The 12617-nt window shown below is 40.6% G+C and overlaps 1 protein-coding gene across 2 annotated transcripts in view; it reads right to left on the minus strand.

The window, feature by feature from the left end:
* Positions 1–12617, minus strand: part of ATRX (ATRX chromatin remodeler) — a 132029-nt gene that overhangs the window by 112757 nt on the left and 6655 nt on the right. The window contains exons 2-3 of one of the 2 annotated variants that reach the window (XM_074962446.1): positions 9302–9444; positions 2584–2696 (exon numbers count right to left, since the gene is read on the minus strand). In XM_074962446.1, the coding sequence (XP_074818547.1) occupies positions 2584–2696; positions 9302–9351 (163 nt within the window). In that variant the 5' untranslated portion in view covers positions 9352–9444. The remainder of the gene's footprint in view (positions 1–2583; positions 2697–9301; positions 9445–12617) is intronic. The other variant, XM_074962447.1, reaches the window with a different exon arrangement.

Here is a 12617-nt window from a genome sequence, read left to right on the forward strand (position 1 = left end):
AGGACTACAGTCTCATTCAGTGCACTGGATAAACAGTGATTAATGAGCAGCTATTCAATATTTTGTTTTCTCCTCATTGTTCAATTTATTATAGACTGTTCAAATCCTGTTATGAAGAAAAAATTATTTCCACATGGCTTTTTTATGGTGCTCATCACTATAGTAAGCTGAGTGCTTCAAAGAAAAATTAATTAGTCTTCTCAAAACTTCTCTTGAGATGAGGGGGTGGTATTATCTCACATTTACAGATGGGGAACTGACGCACAGAGAATATGGTCAAAAGCATTCACTAATTTTGGGGAGCCAACTTGAAAATCCTAGGACCTGATTTTTCAGAATACTTTCAGAATATGTTCTAAGGACAACTCCCATTGATTTCAATTATGAGTGGTCAGCACTTCTGCCAATCAGACTTCAAGATATCAAGCTAGGGCCAGGGGTTCTCAAACTGGGGGTCAGGATCCCTCAAGAGGTCACGAGCTGTCAGCCTCCACCCCAAACTCCACTTTGCCTCCAGCATTTATAATGGTGTTAAATATATAAAAAAGTGTTTTTAATGTATAAGGGGGGGGGGTCACACTCAGAGGCTTGCGGTGTGAAAGGGGTTGCCAGTGCAAAAGTCTGAGAACCCCTGAGCTAAACACACAATTAGCGAGCACCTCAAAGGTTTGGTTTAAGTGACTTGTTTAGCATCACACAGGAACTCTGTGGCAGAGGCAGGGCCAAAATCCAGTTCTCCAGGACAACAGTGAAGACCATGAGACCCTCCTTTCTCTTTCTGCAATCCTCTGCCTCATTCACTCGACACCTTCCAACAAATGAGGAGGGTCTTTAAAGGGTCTTTAAAGACAATCTTTTTTATTACACAATTCATCCCCAGAGCAGGGCATTGCATGAAAAATATCCTATGGAAAAATAGCATGCGACCAAATGATTAAAGACTATTATAGTTCATACACACAAAGGGACAGTAGTTTTTTGTAATTATATATAATGTGTATGTGTGTGATATCACACACATACACCCTTGAAATCTGTCAAAAGGACTAAGCAATTGGTGTATCTCTGCTCCACAGTAATTCTCTTTCACGGACAAGAGCTAGAGTCACATTTGTAACTACACAGGACTGGGAGAGAGGTGCTGCAAACAGTATCCTCCCCAGAACAACTTCACAATGACAGATATCTGTTTATCCATGTCACAGTTTGGTTTTGGCAAAGGTGCCCTGAAATAAAGCACTGAAGCACCAAACAGGAATTGAATCGTACAGTCAGTGTTGACACTACAATGCAGTAATAAGGGGACAATATTGTCAGAAATGCTACACTTAAGATGAAATTTTAAGCAGAACTCCAGTTAAATCAAAGGGATATTATCAAGTATAGCAGAAGTTTGTGACTCTAACAGAAGTTTTACATAACCCAATATGAATATAAAAGATCTTCAGTTGATGTAAATTGTCTTAGCTCCATTGAAATCAATGCTGTGTATCTGACAGAGCACTTATTTTTTTGTATAAAAAGAATATTTCAAATATTCCTAAACATTAGAAATGCAAAACAGTTGCATCCTGTTATATAAGGAGAATAAGAAAGCTGAAGTAAATACAAAGTGAAAATGACCAGTCTTATTTCACTATATGATCTGAGAAATATAAGAAAAAACACAGGTGATAATCAAGTAAAATTAGATTTTAAATTTCTGTCAATTTTAATAAGGTAATGAGTTGTTAGTGAAAAGTTAACTATTTCTTTTGACAGCATCCTTTTAGAGATCCCATGGATCTGTCTGAAAATAGAACAAAATACATTCCTCGGCTAATACAATCCCAACTTTCCTCACACAGTCACTTCATTGCTATGGAAAGCGTTTTAGGAAAGTTGGAGTCTGAAAAGTTCTATATCTATAACAAATCCAGATTCCTACTATACATTAGATTATAATTTTCTGCTGTGTGTTTATTTTAAAAGCCTTCATTATTGACAGTAGTTAAAATGAAGTTGTTGTTTTTTAAATCCAGTACTTACCTATTAGATATTTTGGAGATACCAATAATTTTCTAGAAGAAACCTAATCATTTGCTTTAGAAAAGCCCTTTTGTTTTAGTGGTTTCTGACTTAATTCACAAATTGTTCCCACAATTAACATGAAAACAACTCCCCCGCACTCTGTTCCACAATTGTGAGGGTCAAAAGATCTTAACTTCAGCAGAAAAACAAGATGTTTCTATTACGCATTGTTAATATAGGGAACCATGAGAAATCTGAACCAAAAGCATCCCAGAGGAGATACAAACATCCCCCACCCCAAGGACACACAGATAGTTTAACTTCCATGAAACGGAATACTGAATACTTTGTTGGTTTAAAAGTGTCATAACATACAGAATATTTATATTCACAAATGAAAAGCAATTTATACCAAGAATCTACTGTATATTTATCCAGATATCTCCATTTAAGAAGGAAACAGCAAGAACAATATTGCATATCTGTACATCAAAATGCATTTTATTGCACTACATTCCAAGATGCTGAATAAGAGTGTACATTTAAAAGAGAGAAAATATATATATATTTTACCTATACTTTTGCTCACAGATAGTCTTGGAGGCGAGTTTGCATCCTCAGATTCTTCGGAAGAGTGAGCCAAAAAGTCATGAAGCTTCTGCACCAACGTATTCAACTTGCTTTCACTGATAAAACACAGAAGTGTCACTTGAAATTAGTCTCACTATCTCATGCTACTTTATTAATTAATATATAGTGCAAGCTTGAAATGAATGCTGCTTGTTCTTAAGTACTACATATCAATAAAGGAACTGAAGATCTTCCAAAGCAAGGCTTTTTTTTTTTTAACCAAAACATCTATCTCAAAACAGGATACCAAAATATGCAAAAATAACCCCCCTGTAATTTTGAAAAAAAATCTGTAAGTGCAGATTTGGCACTGAAATATAAGCATTTAGGACTACATTAGTATAAATTTTACAATAAAGCATGTCACATTTTAAAAAGCCGTATTTCATGTAATTAAAAAAATGAAATATTTACAGAAGCCAAGAAAAGTGCACTGCTATTCAAAGAAATTAAAAGGAAAGAACATAGCAAAAACATTGTGCATAACTAAGAGATTAATTAAATAATAGCTAAAAATGTGAATCACTTATATTGGTCTGTCTGTGGATACATAACCCAAACAGAAATTGCAAGCAGTTTCTCTACATGGCCTAAAGAAAAAAAATTGTAACGATGCATGGAATCAGACATTATTTTAACTTACCCATACAAAGCTTACATCAAACCAGCCATCCCAATTATTTACTGAGTGTCTCAGAAGACAACCAGCAACACGTGTATCTTGTCAAAAGACAATCGTGTACGAGCAGATGACTGCCTGATATCTTTATTTGAATTAGTTTACTGATACTATTGCCAACAGAATTTTCAATTAGCCAGTTTTATAGAACAGGAGCCATTGGTCATTTCTCTCCCATGTACACAATTTTTCTTAAGAATAAGACAAGGCTCTAATTCACCAGTTACCTTATTAGCACTACTTTTTAAAAAGGTTTCTTGTCTCAGGCTCTCCACATATTTTTCTCCCACCTCCTAAAGCAGTGGTCACCAACCAGTCAATCGCGATCCTGGAGCCTCTGCCAGTCAATCGCTGTCTGGCAGCGCAGCAGGGCTCAGCAGGCTGCCTGCTTGCCCGGGCCCCACGCCGCTCCTGGAAGTGGCTGGCACGGGTCTCTGTGTGCTGCCCGCGCCCGCCGACCCCATTGACCGCAGCTCCCAGCCAATGGGAGCTGCAGAGTTGGCGCTGGAGGGCGGGGACAGAGGCAGCACACAGAACAGCCTGCTGGCCCCTGGGCCGCAGAGACATGCCAGCCACTTCTGGGAGCAGCATGAGGCCAGGGAAGGCAGGCAGCCTGTCTTAGCCCTGTTGCTCCGCCGACCAGGAGCTGCCTGTGGTAAGCGCCTCCCGGCCAGAGCCTGCACCTCACACACCCTCCTTCATCCCAACCCCCTGCCCCAGCCCTGAGCCTGCACCCCCAACTCCCTCCCAGAGCCCACACCCCTCACTGCACCCCAACACTCTGGGTGCAGGAGGGGGCTCTTGGCTGGAGCAAACTCCCTCCCAGACCCCACACCCCAACCTCCTGCCCCAGCCCTGAGCCTGCACCCCTCATCCTCTCCTGCATCCCAACCCTCTACCCTAGCCAGGAGCCCCCTCCTGCATGCAAACTCCCTCCCAGAGCCCGCACCCCTCACCCCCTCCTGCACCCCAATCCCCTGCCCCAGGCTCAGCCCTGAGCCCCCTCCCAAACTCCAAACCCCCCAACTCCAACCCAGCGCCGCATCCCCTCCCGTACCCCAACGCCCTGCCCCAGCCTGGTGAAAGTGAGTGAGGGTGGGGGAGAGTGAGCAACGGAGGGAGAGAGGGAATGGAGGGAGGGGGCAGGGCAGATCCTGGGTTGATCTTAATTTCAAAAAGTGATCTTGCACATAAAAAGGTTGGAGACCACCGTCCAAAAGCTTTCCTGTGCTCATATGTCTTTTTCCAGCTGTTGGTACAGTAACTGAAAAATCATACATAATCAACTAGACTAACCCCTGTGTAAGATAATCCTTCAACACTGCCATTAAAGGGGCACATCCAAATTGTGCTTTTTAAAACTATTTTCAAGACATCAAATTTTCTGATAGTGCACACTTTAAATGGTAATTTTTAATAATTTCTTAAGAAAAAAATCAGAGATAGAATAGAACCATTAAGTCCTACAGTCTATTCCTTTGCCATGTAGCATTGTTCCCTACAGTATATTTGCTAGTGATCTGCATTCACAGCGGTGTTGTAAGTCTTAATTCTATAAGGATAATCTAGGATAGGATAAAACTTTTTTTTTTTTTAATATCAATTAAAACGTTTTAAAACCTTAGCGTAGACAGAGAAAGTTAAATTAAACTAGGGTTTTAAAACTAGTTAAAGTGCCTTACAAACATTTAAGGTATATCTAGACTAAGATAAATGAGTAAAAAAATTTTCCTAATCTAGATATACTCCAAAAATTTTGAGATCCTTAGATGGAAGTGCTTTAAAAATACAAACTATTAATTTGTTACCTTCCAAACTGTATTATTTAGAATTACTTTCCTCATGCATCTTCAAAATACAGGTATGGACTACCTCATAAAGTAATTAGTTATTCTCACTATAAAAGTTATCCACATATATAACATATTGAATTTTTAATGGTTCCTGACAGTCAATGGTGTAGGAACCACTGTAAAATTAAAAATCTTTCAAGAACATCTCTGAGAGCAATGTTTGTGTTCTTCATTAGTTTACTTTTTCAGAGCACTAGCTCACATGTCTGCAGATTCTTTAGTCAGTTGTAGCTTTTTTTTTTAATACTTAAAGTACACAAGATTTTCACTGCCTTTTTAGGCAACTATAAAATGTTAAATCATTATCACTTTCCACTTTAAAACGTAAAATGGCATCTTGCAGCATAATGAGAACTCAGTGGCCACAATTTAAGTAGCCCTTTACTGATTGTAAAATCTATGCAGATTTTTTTTTTTTAAATTGCAGCCAGATGTTAGGTAAATTGTTGTAAACAGGAGTATTAATTTACTTTACTCTTCCATCCTCTATAACTTCCGTTTCACATAACAGAGAGACAAGGTGGATGAGGTAGTATCTTTGACCTGAAAAAGAGCGCTGTGTAGCTCAAAATCTTGTCTCTTTCACCAACAAAAGTTGGTCCAATAAAAGATATTACCTCACCCACCTTGTCTCTTTCATATCCTGGAACCAACATGGCTACAGCACTGCAATTTCACACAATTAAAATTCTGGGGAGCTGGACGGCTAAAGTGATTGGTAACAAGAGTGATTTTCTTCTCCTCAAAATCACTACTGCATATAACCTATGTCAACAGTGACCAACGTCTGTCCAGTATTAAGTACTTACAACATTTAAATGTTTACTTCCAAAAATGTCAGTTAAGTGGTAAAGCCAATTATAATGTGATGGATTTTGCATCTGTGAATTCATATTTCATCTACAGTTGGGATTCTGATAAGATGGAATGACTAAGAGAAATATAACTACTTCTTTAAGGGGCTGAAAATTAACTGATTTCAAAGTTAACACCTTTGGTTAAGACAAGCACACAGGGGGACAGAGGAGATGCAAACAAGGGCTGAAAATCTACTGTGGCAGGAACGCACCTTCCAATAAATATATGAAAAAGAAAGGCAAAGTAAATAAAATAAAACCCCTCGAATAAGTTTAAACAAGACCAGTGGACATTAGAATGCATGACTTTAAAATATACAATTGTGATTTCATAAAAGGCAATGATGACCCCATCAGAGAGAACATTTATGTAAATAACTCTGAAGTGTACCTGGTATGATAAGCTAGCCATAGCCAGAGTGAAAGGAGAGAGAGGAAAAGTGAAAAAGACCCTGAGGTTATGTCTCCAAAATGTTCCCTGATCTAAAGGATAGCAGACAAAAATTGGAAGTATTCTTATTTCATTGTAAGTAAAACCATAGTGAGGCTACCTAGTTAAGGTTTTCAGTTTCAAACTGGACTTTATGCATACAGTTATTGATTTTTCTCTCTAGTTTTTATGAATCTTTTTTTATGAGACCATTACTTTCAGACAGTTGTTTCAGAACTTTCACATAGATAACCCTGAAGAGACACTACACCCAGAAGAAAAGATGTCTGGAGCCTTACCCCAATTCAGAAGTCTCCCATCAAAAGGCCAGAGACTACATAGTACTCTCCTATAAAATGTGTTAAGGCTGTGGTCTGATAGTTGTACGCATGAAAAATGACTCAAGAACATGGAACAGACAAATTGAAAGGGCTGAAGTAGACAATGTATACAATTAAATATATTTTACTCATTTACTGATAACCAGTCATAGCAGAAGTGAACAAATCTGCCTTGTACTAAGGACTTAACACATCATACAGTATACAAACAGTAGTCCAAAATACACTGTAAAAAAAATCAAACCATCCTATAACATTAAAAGTATGTTTTTACTACTATATTTTTATAAAACAATTTAAGTTATGTCCTTTGTGGTAGTTAATGTTCAAAACTCATTAACAGTTTTCAACTGGGGCGGCAGTTCTGTGGTAGCTCAAAATATTGGGCTAAAACTGAACATTTTTGTAAATGATTTCAAATGTATATGCTAATTAAGCAATTTCAAGTCAGACCTTGCTTACATCTGTTACCAGGACAATTTAAATTACCATATATACTCGTTCATAAGCTGAATTTTTTTAGTAAAAAAAAAAAAAAAAAGGAAGCATCAGAGAAGGGGGTCGGCTTATGAACGGGTATAGATAGGGAGAGGTGGGACACAGCCCCTCCACACAACAGAGGAAGCAAGAAGAAGCAGCACAGCCAGCAGAACCAGAAGGGAAGAGGCGGGGCCAGAGTCTCTCGGCTTCTGGCCATGCTGCTCTCCCCACAGCCTCCAAATGAGCTGCAGCTCCGGGGCTGGCAGGCTGCAGCCACACTGCTTGGCCCCGCCCACCAGAGCAGGCTGTGGCCGGCGCCCAGCGGAACACGCTGCAGCCGTGCCACCCAGCCCAGCCCACTGGAACATGCTGAGGCTGTGCCGCCCGGTCTGGCCTGCCAGAGCAGGGCCAGCCAGGCCAAAGACATTCTCCCCTGGCCCTCCCCAAATAAGGTGGGAGAGGATGGGATGGGGAGAGTGTGGGGGGCTAGTGGTGGGTGGTCCCCTTACCCCCAGCTTCTCCCCACAAAAAAATTTCCCCACCAGTTGCTGTCCCGGCCCGTCAGGGTAAGCAGCTAGCGCGCTGGGACACTTTGTTTACTTAGGTTTACATCCATGCCTGCGGACACTCAAGGTAAACAAGCCATCTCGGCCCGCCAGCAGCTTATCCTGATGGCCCAGGAGCCAAAGTTTGCTGACCCCTGAATTATAGGGTTGGCTTATGAATGGGTCATAAAAATTGTCCATTTTTACTTATCCATTGTGTGTGGGGGGGTGGGGGCGGTGTCGGCTTATAAACCAAGCGGCTTATGATCGAGTATATACGGTAATTTTAGTGTGGTAACAACCCGAAAATTCAAACTATGAATGTCCTCAAAAATAGCAGACTATCAAAGTACTCATTTTTTAAAAAAGACAACGCAGGCATCGTGTCCCATATTACTGTGTTATATCCTGAGGTGCTATTCTTAGATTTCATTAACTCATTACTTGATTAATATCTTATTTTGGTAAGAATTGACTTTATAATCACAGGGGTTTAATCAAAGGATACCCAGCAAACTTTAGGACATTTGGGGACATGCATGAAATGCCCTCGGAGTATACTGAGTAAGGAAAGCAAATATCACAAAAGACTCTCCAGAGACACTAACTGCTCATAAAAAGGAAAATGGAGAACAGGTGAACAAAAGTTCACTAAAAGAATCCGTACTCTGTTCAAGGAAGATTAAACAATTTAGTTTTATTCAAATGGCATCCAAACTATCTGACAATAGCATGGGTTTTCCTGAAGGCTGCACTGTTGCACTAAAAGGCTAAATATTTTTCTTTTCAAATAACCAAGCTGAGAAGTTGATAACTAGGAAGACTACTTAGGACAAGCTTGAGAATAGAAAAAATAGGTACCGGAGAACAAGTAAAGGAATGTTAAGCATACAGAGAACTTTGATAGGTAAAAATACCATATGGCAGTGTTTCTCAACCTGGGGGTTGTGACCCCCACAAGGGCTGGTGGAGGGATTGGGGGGGGGGGTCACAAGCAGGGCTGGTGTTAGGGGGTAGGAATCAGGGCAATTGCCCCACGCCACAGGAGACCCTGCAAAGCTAATTTACATGTTTCAGCCCCATGCTGGGCTGAAGCCCTGAGCCGAGAGAAGCTGAAGCTGAAGCCCCAAGCTTAAAGTGTGCGATGCGGGGGGCGAGGAGGAGGAGACCTTTTTTTTTTTTTTAATGTCCAAATGAGGTCGCCAGCATGAAAAGGTTAAGAAACACTGCTATATGGTAATGCTAGATTCCCCCAACAAAAGCATAATCAAAGCAAAAGTTTAGCATAAAAACACAAACAGGGACAGGCAGGCAATAGTCATTTTCATGTAAAACAGTTTTAGATATACAGAAGCAAGGATTACATCCAATAACAGATAAATACTTCACTGCTTTAATACAAAAATTGCTTTTATTATTTTCTGTTTTTTCCTCTGAACTGTTTACAACAAACTCTCTATGATGCTGCATCATTACCTCATTTTGAATGAAGGCCTCCCTATGACGTTGCCAAATATCTTTGTCATGGACTAGCGACAGCCAAATAGGTCCGGCAAAGGTTCCCAGGTTAGTGTTTCCTCACATTAAAGTCTAAAGGTTGGTCTGTATTTCATTTATGCCTGCAACAAGGACACACCAGTGCTTAGGACATTAGTTGTCTTGGTTTGCTCTATTTTCGCTCCAGAGTTTTGCACAATTTTCATTCCTGCTCAGTTTTCTTGGTAGCCCTATGTTTCTGTTAAATGTGCAACTGCTGATAGTAAACAAGCAATAAAAACTGTTTAGGCAGAGGCACCTTTGGTCTACATAATATTTATTTCACAGTCTTATCCAGGCTCAAGTCTCTTCATTTCACCTTGAGCTTGGATAATATAAACTGAACACCACAATTCCTCCCTCCCTCCCATGCTCCCCTCCCTAGCCCCAATCTATTTTAGTCTTTAATACAGTACACATTTGCACTGAGCTTAATTTCATCCTAAAACCACACATACTCCTACCTCTGAAGAGTTTCATTTTTCAATCAATGCTTCAAAAATTAGCGTTTCAGAAAAAAACAAAAAAATTAATGATAACTAAGGCAACTCAGATACTATTTTGAAGACTTCTTCCTATTCAGAGTTTCTGAAGATGTTCCCCAAACAAGATTAAGTTTATCCTATCACATTCCTTGTGGAGACTGTTACTGTTAAATTCATTTAGATATATGTCTGAACTGATCTTGTTCTCCGGTCTTCATCCAGTGCTCCAGCACTGCCTGTTTCCACAAAGGTGGCAACCAATTCATAGTCCACAAAATAAATATATGACCCCCTTCTCTCAGCTGCGCATTCCTGAGTTTTAGTTATCATTTCACTAATACATATATGACTAAGGTTTGTTTTTGGAGTACAAAAATCAACATTTGAGGACTTGTAATTCTTCTCAATATTCAGCCTGTTAAAAGGAAAGGGGGAAGCTAAATGGACTTAGAAACAAATTCTGGATGTAGAAGTTATGTTCTTATACTTAGTGTGCCTTTATCCATCTGAATTGCCTTGGTGGTGCTGTGCAATTCTTTCATACATACCCTCAGCTACAGCCATTCTTCCAGACTTCTACTTTCTCTTCACTTCTTTCAAGTAGAGAAGCACCTCTTTTCTGTTAAACTGGGTGCAGGCTGTACTATATACATTCACAAATCCATCTGATGAATGAACCTGCTTTGCTGATGAATGATATTTCAGACAAAATGGAATTGGGGCAATACAATTCTACTTCACTTTCAATAGACAGGCAGTTGTGATAAAAAAAATTGCCACTGAAAAGAAACCTGACTTACGGAAATAAGGGATGAAGGTGAGATTAAAACTTCCATGGCTTCTGCAACTAAGGAAGGCTGGCGATTCCTTCAGAAGACAGACAAGTCTATGGAGTTTCTGCTAGAGAAAAGTTAGTTGTGGGTTTTGGCCCAAGAGTGATCTGTCAGTTTGTTTTGCAATGTTTTGCAGTCAGCATCAACACCACCAAGGGTAAACTTCTTTCCACAACTATGGGACAGTAGAAAAACAGTCTAATAATTAAGTCTTAAGTTCCCTTCAAAGGTGATTTATGAGTACTTGATAGTCTGATAGCCTCCTAAATTCCTTCAAAGAAGATAAAAATGACGGTGATGGGATCCCCGGGGTGCAGCCTGGGACTGTGAGACTGCTGTGCCCCCTAAACTCTCTTCAACCTGGGCTGTCTCTCATAATGCCTTGCTAGTAACCAACAGCAAACCCCTCCGGGCGCTGTGATCACTCAGCACAAACACATGTGGAGCCCCACAGCCAGCTAGATTGCATGAATGCTCCCAGAGCCACTCATGAATCACACAGAGAAAAGCACCAGAGCCAAACCCCCAGCTCCCAGCACTGTATCTCAGGAATATACTGTCTTGCACTGCTCAAGATGAGCAATGCAAATTTATTAATTGGTTCATCAATGGAAAGTGGATCTACACCAGCCTTTGCAAAACCTGAGCAGATTTGCCACACACTTCATACAAACTCACTGGTAAAGATAAACAGTAAAACAAATGTATTGACTACAAGAGATAGATTTTAAGTGATAGGCAAAAAGTCAGAGTTAGTTACCAAAACAAAAGAAAATGTAAGCATGCAGTCTAAACTCTCAACCCTATTAGACTAGGCAACATCTAGATTAAGCAATTTTTCTCACCCCACAGTTCATAGTACAGAGATTTTACCCTTGAAATCTGGGGCAGTCCCCCCAGTTGGAGTCTTCTGAGTGTCCTTGTTCCTTGCAGTACAGGTGGGTGAAGGAGAAAGGCCAAGCATGAGCCCCCTGTGTTCGGTTTTATACCCTTAGTCCACGTGCTTGGAAAACACAAGTCCAGGCATGTCTGGGGGCATTGCTGAGTCTCCAGGCAAGGTTGAGCAATTCCCCTGGTGTGGCCTCATGCAGGTAAGTCATTGCATTGTAGTTCCCTTGCTGGACAATGGCTGGTGATGGGTTGTTTGACACCCCACCCGGGTGTTGGCTACTTTCCTTTCTGTTGCCTCTGGGGAGCTAATATCTGACTGATTCTCCAATTTACAGCATGTTTTAGTGACAACCATACAACACAATTCTCATAACTTCATATGCATGAATGATATATGTACACCTCTACCCCGATATAACGCTGTCCTCGGGAGCCAAAAAAAATCTTACCGTGTTATAGGTGAAACCGCGTTATATCAAACTTGCTTTGATTCACCAGAGCGCGCAGCCCCACCCCCCTGGAGCACTGCTTTACCACGTTATATCCGAATTCGTGTTATATCAGGGTAGAGGTGTATATGGATAGAGAAATTACTTTCAGCAGACCATAACCTTTCCCCCGATACTCACAAGCCCTGCTCTATATGCAAAATCACAATCATATATAAATGAGGAATATGGGAGTTACAGGACACTCCCCCAAGGTACAGAATGTCTCCAGGTTTTCTTTGCACTTGGGAAGAACAAATTTTCTAAAGAATGTTTCTACCCTGTTTGTGCAGGCAGAATCATTCATATTCAGCCCTGAAATAAGTGTTTAGTGGGTTCAGGTGATCAAAGATGTTAACAAGGTAGGCTAAATATGCCACCCCTATGAATTAATTAGAGTGTCAGCAAGGGGAATGTAGGAGGTTGGGTTCATCCCTCCCCGTCCATCTGGGAGGGAGGCTACGTCCCCTTGCTGTAGGCGTCAAGTTCAGGAGGAATTAGCACTGGCTGCTTGAGCCTCCGGCAGGACGGAACACCAAACAGTTAAGTAGCCATGCCA

This window comes from Natator depressus, chromosome 9 (assembly GCF_965152275.1).
Source record: "Natator depressus isolate rNatDep1 chromosome 9, rNatDep2.hap1, whole genome shotgun sequence".
Classification (NCBI taxonomy): domain Eukaryota; kingdom Metazoa; phylum Chordata; order Testudines; family Cheloniidae; genus Natator; species Natator depressus.